General features: G+C 39.0%; 2 protein-coding genes across 2 annotated transcripts; both read left to right on the top strand.

Annotated features, from left to right (window-relative positions):
- Positions 1–245: 245 nt before the first annotated feature.
- Positions 246–6323, top strand: chata (choline O-acetyltransferase a; the record flags this gene model as incomplete). Its single annotated transcript, XM_079169479.1, has 14 exons — positions 246–293; positions 622–813; positions 1196–1314; positions 1895–1948; positions 2072–2252; positions 2506–2683; positions 2776–2945; positions 3423–3523; positions 3630–3762; positions 3853–3971; positions 4060–4201; positions 4378–4440; positions 4537–4674; positions 5892–6323. 14 exons carry the CDS (start codon positions 246–248, stop codon positions 6321–6323), a joined length of 2070 nt encoding a protein of 689 aa, XP_079025605.1.
- A 1579-nt stretch (positions 6324–7902) lies between these two features.
- Positions 7903–8404, top strand: cUnh10orf53 (chromosome Un C10orf53 homolog; the record flags this gene model as incomplete). The annotated part of the gene is made up of 3 exons (XM_079169320.1): positions 7903–7996; positions 8095–8214; positions 8340–8404. The coding sequence occupies 3 exons, from the start codon at positions 7903–7905 to the stop codon at positions 8402–8404; spliced, it is 279 nt and encodes a 92-aa protein (XP_079025446.1).
- Between the last annotated feature and the right edge of the window lie 434 nt (positions 8405–8838).

The raw sequence follows: 8838 nt of genomic DNA, 5'->3' as shown, positions 1-8838 counted from the left end.
GACAATTTTGAAAAATATGCAAACATCTTCCAAAGTGTGCATTCTTTTATTGTGATAGTGATACATTTTATTTATTGAGTAGCATTGTACTTTTGTCTGAAATATTCCCACAGTAGTGCAACGTCTAAAGACAACTGCTCTTAGTTAGACCGTCTAATATAAAGTGACTTGCATGATCTTGATACTGATAACATTTTATTTGTGGACACAGTCTGTCTCAAAGGCTGCCCCTCTGCACCGCCAACATGCCAGTTCTGGACCAAGAGCCCTCCAAAGGTTTAGGAGGCAGAGATGTAAATATATACTTTACTTACATCTATATATGGATAGCGAGTCTATTTCACTGGAATATGCATGAGATGAATGTTTTACAAACAAATAGTAACGTATAATATATAATTACATTAAAGAACACTAATAAGAATTAGACATCAAATTGACTTTTCTATTTTATGAGAATAATTCATGTGCTTTGGTACTTTAATTAAATATTCTCTTTTTCTGAGTCAAGTGAACAATTTACAACTTTGGCAAGCAGCTGAATTAATATATATAAAACAAATAAAAAAATTGCATGTGGCAGAGGACACTCTGAAGTTTTGCATGTCCCACATCGCTCAGGGTCTTCCTAAGCTGCCGCTCCCCGCTCTGAAAGACACACTGGACATGTACCTGAGGGCTATGAAGCACCTGCTCACAGAGGAACAGTTCAACAAGACCCAACATGTGGTGCAGCAGTTTGGAGCACCTGGAGGAGTGGGGGAGCTACTACAGAGCAAACTCATGGAGAGGAGGGACAACAAGGCAAACTGGGTAAATAAAATCATCTGGTCATAAACACACAATAAAGATGCGTGCAAGTCATTTCAAACAAATTGTTTTCAACTAGTCACGCTAAGCATTATAATGAAATGTATTTGATCTTTAATGTTAACATTGAGCACAAATAAACTGCATTTTGTGTGACTATAAATACAATTATGTGTCTGTTTTACAACATTGTTTACAAATATTACTGATGTAAACAAACCCTTCACAGATTAGGAAAACATGAACTGACTTGCAGAGTCAGTTTGTGTAAAATCAATATTAAACCGCCACGTACAGTGTTGTATTTCTCCCCCTTTATCCATTATTAAATCACTATTAATTTGAGATAGTGCCTTTGATCGAATCCCTCTATGTCCGACTGTAGGTGTACGACTACTGGCTGAATGAAATGTACCTGAACAACAGACAGGCTCTGCCCGTCAACTCCAGTCCTGTGATGGTCTTCCCACAGCAGCACTTCAAGGCTCCCATGGACTCTTTAAGGTGTGAGACACTGCACAAAATGAGACAAATGAGTCATGAGGGAAACCTCAGGACAGATCACAGAAGTGCATTGTCACCCAGTTGTGTCCCTTGTTAGCCATCCTCGACAACAGAAACTTTGATGGAGGAAGCTGAAATTGCCATGCATTATAAAAATCAAAAATGTACCACTTGACAGGCCATTTTTGTTTATCAAAGACAAGAGAAATGAGACCGGCTTTGATCGATTATTGCAAATTGAACACTTCCGTGCTATACATTGACAGATAGGGTCATTACCCAGAACACCTTGAGGGCTGCCAGGCCAGGCCAGGCCAGGCCAGGCTAATGGTGGCAAGGTTAACAGACAATGAAGGCTGTGGTTTGGTTAACGTGGCATTGATCTGAGACTGGCTCTTTAACCAGATGATTTACATATAGCATTTATACTGTTAAGTGTAATACAGCTACACAAAAACAAGGCTAAATGCAGGGAAACATTAGCAAAGAGCACAGAGAGCATGAGAAGGAGAGACCAAGTACAACATGCGTGTGTGTGTTTTGGGAAGTATTTTACAATTTAAAAGTTTTTCTTTCCTAGGTTTGCTGCTCACTTAATTTCTGGGGCTTTGGAGTACAAGACTCTTCTTGATTCGTAAGTTATTTTACAATGAGAGGACAAATGAACTTGGGAGATTCAATCACAACAGAATCATTTATTACATATGATTCATGTGTAACTGAAAGGCCTGACAAAGTAATGTATGTCTGTGTGTAGACGTGCCCTGCCTGTGGACTGTGCTCGGGGCCAGTTGGCTGGAACTCCTCTTTGCATGGAGCAGTACTATCGCCTCTTCACTTCCTACCGCCTACCGGGGCCTGAGAGGGACATACTGGTGGCCCAGGAGAGTAGCGTGATGCCAGAGCCTGAACACATCATTGTGGCTTGTAAAAACCAGGTCAGACACAATGAAAAACAAATCCAAAGTTTTCATAGACAAGTTTATCAAAGTTTAACAATTACTAATCGTAATAAAACTGAATTATCCTTTAAGTCTCTGCTGCCCTTCGACATGCACATCCTACCAGATATCAGAAACAATTCTCCTGTGTGCTTCAGCCTGCATTGTATATTCCCAGCTAGTATTAAAAGTAAGACCTGAGGGACGAGTGCACTGAAACATCTACTGTCCAACCTGAACCTCTGTCCAGTTCTTTGTGATGGATGTGGTTATCAACTTCCGCCGACTGAATGAAAGAGACCTGCTGACTCAGCTGGAGAAGGTCGCCAGGATGGCTGACAGCGAAGAAGAGCAGCTCCCACCTATTGGGCTCCTCACTTCAGATGGACGGACAGAGTGGGCAGAGTCTCGCAGTGTGCTAATGAGAGGTATGAAACTCTCTTAAGTCAGGTGGATCTCAGTGTTTCCAAGTCTATTTGCCCCAACAAATTGACTTTTTTTCCCCGTATATATGCTCTAGAGTCTACTAACAGGGACTCTCTGGACATGATTGAACGTTGTCTGTGTCTGGTCTGTCTGGATGACGCCAGTGGGCTGGGGCTAAATGACACAACAAGAGCCATGTTGATGCTGCACGGTGGAGGAGTGGCCAAGAATGGGGGCAACCGCTGGTACGACAAGCCAATGCAGGTTAGTGAGCACAGTGAGCTAGTAAGGCTACTTTTAATGTTGGCCTCCTTAGCATGTTGCACACTGTCCCTTAATGTTTTAAAGAACTTGTTAAACAGCTACAGAAAAAGAGAATGAAGCGAGGAAAGGAATGTATGTAAAGATCTCCTTAATTATTGATGAAAATGACATAACTGAACATATTCATGTTCCTATCACAGTGCCAGTGAATGTAATTAGCCAATCTCATGCCAAATTAATAATTTACATTCAAAGAAATCCTGATAGAGACGTCTCCATTTGATTACAAGCCATCAGCCCGATGTCATTAGCATGAACTTTGATGGAGATGTTTTGATGAAGAATTCAAATGTCTCGAATGAATTGGCTTTCTTTTTAAATTATTTCTTCACTGCAAATTAACTGAATCTTAGATAATCAAGCATTGCAGTTTGGTTCAATGAGAAAATACCACTGACAAAAGCATGACTGCGTCAGTTTGTTGTAGGAGCTGACGGCTGCTGCGGAGTTGTGTGTGAACACTCCCCATTTGAAGGAATTGTCCTCGTGCAGTGCACAGAATATCTGCTCAAATACATGTAAGAAATTAAATGTAGAATGTGTGTGTGATATGATTAGAAAATCCAAATAAGACCATGCTAAAAAAAACATGCCAATTGATATAATATTCTCATGTGAAATTAGGATTGGAAGCCCATCAAAGCTGGTCAGGGCGGCAAGTGTGAGCGAGCTGCCTGCACCACGCAGGCTCCGCTGGAAATGTACTCCAGAGATTCACAAACTCCTCGCCTCTTCTGCTGACAAACTACAGAGGTGTGTGTTTACTCTAGTTTCTGTGAAATCAAATGTATGAGTAGATGCTTTCAGCTTGCACTGCAGCAGGATGTATCCTTATTTGCCCAGACAGGTGAAAAATCTGGACATGAATGTCCACAAATTCTTCGATTACGGGAAAGAGTTCATCAAGAAGCAGAAAATGAGTCCCGATGCCTACATCCAGGTTGCTCTTCAGTTAGCCTACTACCGGTAAGAAAGAGATGATTACAACAGGACTGATTCTCATACGTCACATTAACCCAGAGCACCAAGCTACAAGGCTTTGTCTTTGTGTCAGATGTCACGGCAGACCGGTGTCAACCTATGAGAGTGCTTCTATTCGGCGTTTTCATGAGGGCAGGGTCGACAACATCCGCTCAGCCACACCAGAAGCTCTGGCCTTTGTCAAAGCAATGACTGATGGGAAACTGAGCACAAACGTAAGATACATACTGTCTCATAATTTAAATGAGATTAGCAGTTGTCTTTGCCTTTGAGAGTGTGTTTCGATGTTCTACTTCAGTCTGTTGATGAACTTCGCCATGATAACTATGTTTACTGTAAGTAAAGGGATTTAATAATCTAGTAATTGACTCTTTTTTGTTTACATCTCCAGGATACGGAGAAGAAGGAGATGTTACGAAGTGCCATAGCCGCGCAAACAAAATATACTATTCTGGTGACTATTGCCTAACCTCAAACAGATTTCAATGACAACATTGACTTTACTTGCCAAAGAAAACACAATAACATATGTATTCATTCTCATTTTCAGGCTATTACAGGGATGGCAATAGATAATCACTTACTAGGACTACGTGAAATTGCACATGAACTGAACATGGAGAAGCCAGAAATATTCAAAGACGAAGCTCATCTCATCAGTAATCAGTTCATTCTCTCTACAAGTCAGGTATTGTCATCTGATTTTTAAAACATTAGACTGAAACTATATTTAAATCAGAAGTATCAACCGATTTTACACTTGAAGTTCAGTTTACTCACTACAAGGAGTACTGCTCAGCCTGTGACAGCAGTGGTCTATTGTCCTCTGTGGCGCTGCAACAAGCTTTCTAAAGTCTGAAAATATAACATATAACATAAACTACACTAACTTACGGGACGTTGCGTACTCACTGAGGTGAGATTTTGCAGTATGAATAAAATGAGCGGTGCAGTTATAATGTTTCAAAGCATATAGAGTAGAGACAATGAGTAAAATTGAACAACTTCATCCACACTCTTGTCTTGTCACGGTGTAGGAAATATCGCCATATGTGACAACTTAGCTAATTTTTCTGTAACCCGTGTAGCATTTCAGCATGGTGGAATTAACTAGCTGGCCAGCTAACTAGCGGACAGCTGGCTAATTTGCTAATTCCGTCATGCTTCAATGCTACACTGGTTGCAGAAAAGGGGGCCGTACAGCAGACTTCTGGCCAGTGGCAGCGCTGGGTCTAACTGTCCCTCCGCCTCGTTACTGACAAGGACAAGCTACATAGCTAACTAGCTAGCCATCTCTCTGGAGCTGTGTCCGGTCTCTTCCCAGTGAGCTACAGCTATACTTTACTGCCCCACTGACGTTTGTTGTCACCAAAACAATGAACAACAATTGCCTTGTTTTGTTTTTTTTATCTAATAAAATGCCAAAAAGAAAACAGTCCAATGTCCTTTCTACTCCTATTCTACTTTTATCTTTCAATTAATGTTTTGTTGTATTGGACCAAAAGTTCAGAACACAAAAGATATTCTATAATGTAAGAACAAGAAAAACCTCTTCAATCATCTTCATTTGAAAACCTGGAATCAAATTTGTTGCATATTTGCTTGAAATATGACTTAAAACGACAAATCAATTAACAAAATATTTGGCAATTAATTTTCTTTTAATCGATTAATCGTTGCAGCTCTAAATGAAAGAAACGGCTGAGTTGCATAATGGGAAGTGTAGAAGCCAACATTTTCTCGGGGGTATTTCAGGGTATCTCGGCCTCAGCTGCTTTAGCTTTGATCATTCATTTCTTACTAAAGTGCAGGCGTACCTCTTTAATATATGGCCTAAAAGCAGTATTTGAACACACTAGTTAAACTGCTATTAGTTCAGTACTGAAGGATTTGGTCTTCCCTCAGGTTCCTACTACTGTTGAGATGTTCTGCAGCTACGGGCCGGTGGTTCCAAACGGATATGGAGCGTGCTACAACCCCCAATCAGAACACATTATCTTCTCAGTGTCCAGTTTCCGCGAGAGCTCGCAGACATGTTCAGCAGAATTTGTCAAGAGTCTGGCGCAGGGACTCCTGGACATGAGGGATCTCTGCAATAGATGTAACTTCGGCTCCAATCCAGCACAGCAAAGACAGGGTCAGACCCTTGAGACGCACACGCAGACAGACACAAACTGGAAAAACAAAACACCTCAGAGACCAACTGACCTGACCAAGAATCAGCAAACACTGCCGCAGATTCTGCTGAAGACACCAGACCAGACTAAAGTGGAGGCTCAAACCCAGACTTCATCACAGGAAGAGGCACAAGCTTTGAAGAACGGAAAAAAATCATAGAGAACTGTCAGTGCCAGTGAAAATAGTGGTGATGTGATTTTAAGTGTATATTTGTGCTGTCACAATGTATTCCTGCTGTCATTCACAAAATATGCACTGTAACTGTGAAACAAAATGTTACGTAAAGCTGTGTGTAGTATACTGTAAAATGTATGACATGCTGATGGTAATTTACTTAGAGAATATTAGAGGTGTTTGGTTATTATAGAGGAAATTTTCTGTTGTCACATACAAAAAAATCAAGAAACTTCCGTCAAAATGTGTAGGTTAAAAAAAAAGAAATCAAGCTGAGCTTTTGATTGTTGTTTTGCACTAAACTGAGATGAATCAGCCAAAGAAAAGAGTAAATATATTTTTTGGTGTCGAGCAAAAGTAGTTTGTGAGTTCTGATGAATTACTGATCATCTCACTATATGTCAACTTGCAAATAGCATGCTGCTATCTAATGATTTTCTGAAGATTATGGTAACTTGTTTAAACTAGAATCTTCTATGCAATTTCTATTTGTGTAGTCTATAAATTGTGTCTAATGTACCAACAATACATGTGCTAATAATTACATGTCTATTTAAAAACAAAAGTATCCTTTTATAAAATCACTAGATGCTGAGTTCTGTATTCCATGTGCTGGAAAAAGCAACTGGCAAAGATTTTAACGGGGCGCTGTTTAGCTTATCAAAGAATGTTAAGTGTGATAAAAAATGTTTATTTGTACATTTATGAAAATAATATATCAATTAAGTTATTTATTTTTGTATGATATAATTTAATGTTACAATGTGTAAATGTAAGTATAAAAAGTAAGTATATCAAACTTACTAACCAGAGGTGATCACTGTGTTAATGACTAATTGTATTTATGAAGTACTGTTGAAGATTAAAAGAAAGACACCTTAAGGCTTGTATTCATTTTAATGTTCACAGAGTAGATGCATATCAATACCATGTTTGAGTTTTAAATAATCTACTCTGATTCTGCTTTATTAAAACACATATCCGCCACATTAAGTTATACACTGAGCATGCCAGCAACTGCTCTGAATGTATGGACCAGTTGTATTATGGAATCAGGATGTCCATTTGATCATAACTATATAATTCATTTTTAGCAAGTTTTCTTAAATTATTTATTTATTTTTACATTTGGACAATGCACATTGATCTGCAACATCTGCAAATGTGTCAGTATTAACCAAAAGCCTTGGAATTATGACAAAAAAAAGTTATTTTAAATATAACCAGCATAGTAAGTCATTTTATGTCTTATTTGTGATACATGGTTATAATAAAAACTTTCTTATGTGCAAAAAAAGTCGGAGTCTTAAATCTTACAGTATATTGACTTATAATCATGTTGATATTTGATTTATCGTAACTAGATACATGTAATGTAGTGTTCTAATAAAGAACTATTAGATCACATAGCCTTAAAAAAAAACAATATTTTAAAGTTGAATACAGGTTTTGTGTCTTTTAACAAGAGGAGCAAAGAAATCCTTGGACAGATTCCAGAGAGGTAATGTTTGCAACAGGTGCATAGTGTGCAACAGTAACCCAGGTGAGGTGACAACAACAAACAATGCCGAAAAACGCGCGGGTGACTCTTTTCCATGGACCATATGAATCCAATGGAGTCGTAGAACACAGGACCTTCCGCCTTCAGGGTCTTCTGGGTATGTTTCTTTGCTAGTCCAATAAGGATACCAGCATGTTGTGTCTGCCTTGACTGTTTTAGGTGAGTTCAAACAGTGTCCGTTCAATATGTCTGCAGCCGCTCTGGGATCGCGCGGGCACCAATGCGTCTTGGAAAACACGCGCGAGTGGAACATGGTGGAGCTCGTAGTCAACGGGGAGATCGTCTTCAGCTGTAATGTAAAGCAGCTGGAGTTTGGTGAGTTTGGTTAGCTTTGACCTTCGACCGAAAGCGGAGACTACGTGTTACGTCAATGTGATGTCACTGTGTGACGTTAAAGCAGAGTCATCGTCTGAAAACCTATTAATGCCTTTTCTCTGTAGGTGGAGATGGAAAACTGGACCCACTTTGCGAAGAGGCTGTTACTGCTGTGGAGAACGCTTACTGAAGAGAACAGAAATCATATATATATATATATATATATATATATATATATATATATATATATATATATATATATATATATATATATATATACACACAATATAAAACAGCATTCCGTTCTCTTGTTCAACAACCCAGTCGGCAACAGTTCATTTGTATAGAAATGCACTTATTGGTTGTTGTTTTTTAAATTATTATTATTATCACTGCATTACTAGCTAATCTTATGGTTCCGGTCTTTTTTAGAGGGGCGCATGTGTCACCCATTGCATATTCCAGGGTTATGTTTATTTCATTTTTTGTATTCCTAAATTATGTTTATTATAACAAACTAACTGACACACAGAAAACCTGGTTGTATAATTCCAGCATGTTTACAGGCTAATTTCTGGGCAAATGCTGAATATGCCATATGTAGTCCATTGTGTTCACTTTACT

The sequence above is a fragment of the Pholis gunnellus genome (genome assembly GCF_910591455.1).
Source record: "Pholis gunnellus genome assembly, chromosome: 11".
NCBI classification, from domain to species: domain Eukaryota; kingdom Metazoa; phylum Chordata; class Actinopteri; order Perciformes; family Pholidae; genus Pholis; species Pholis gunnellus.
This window is presented reverse-complemented; position numbering and strand designations above follow the sequence as displayed.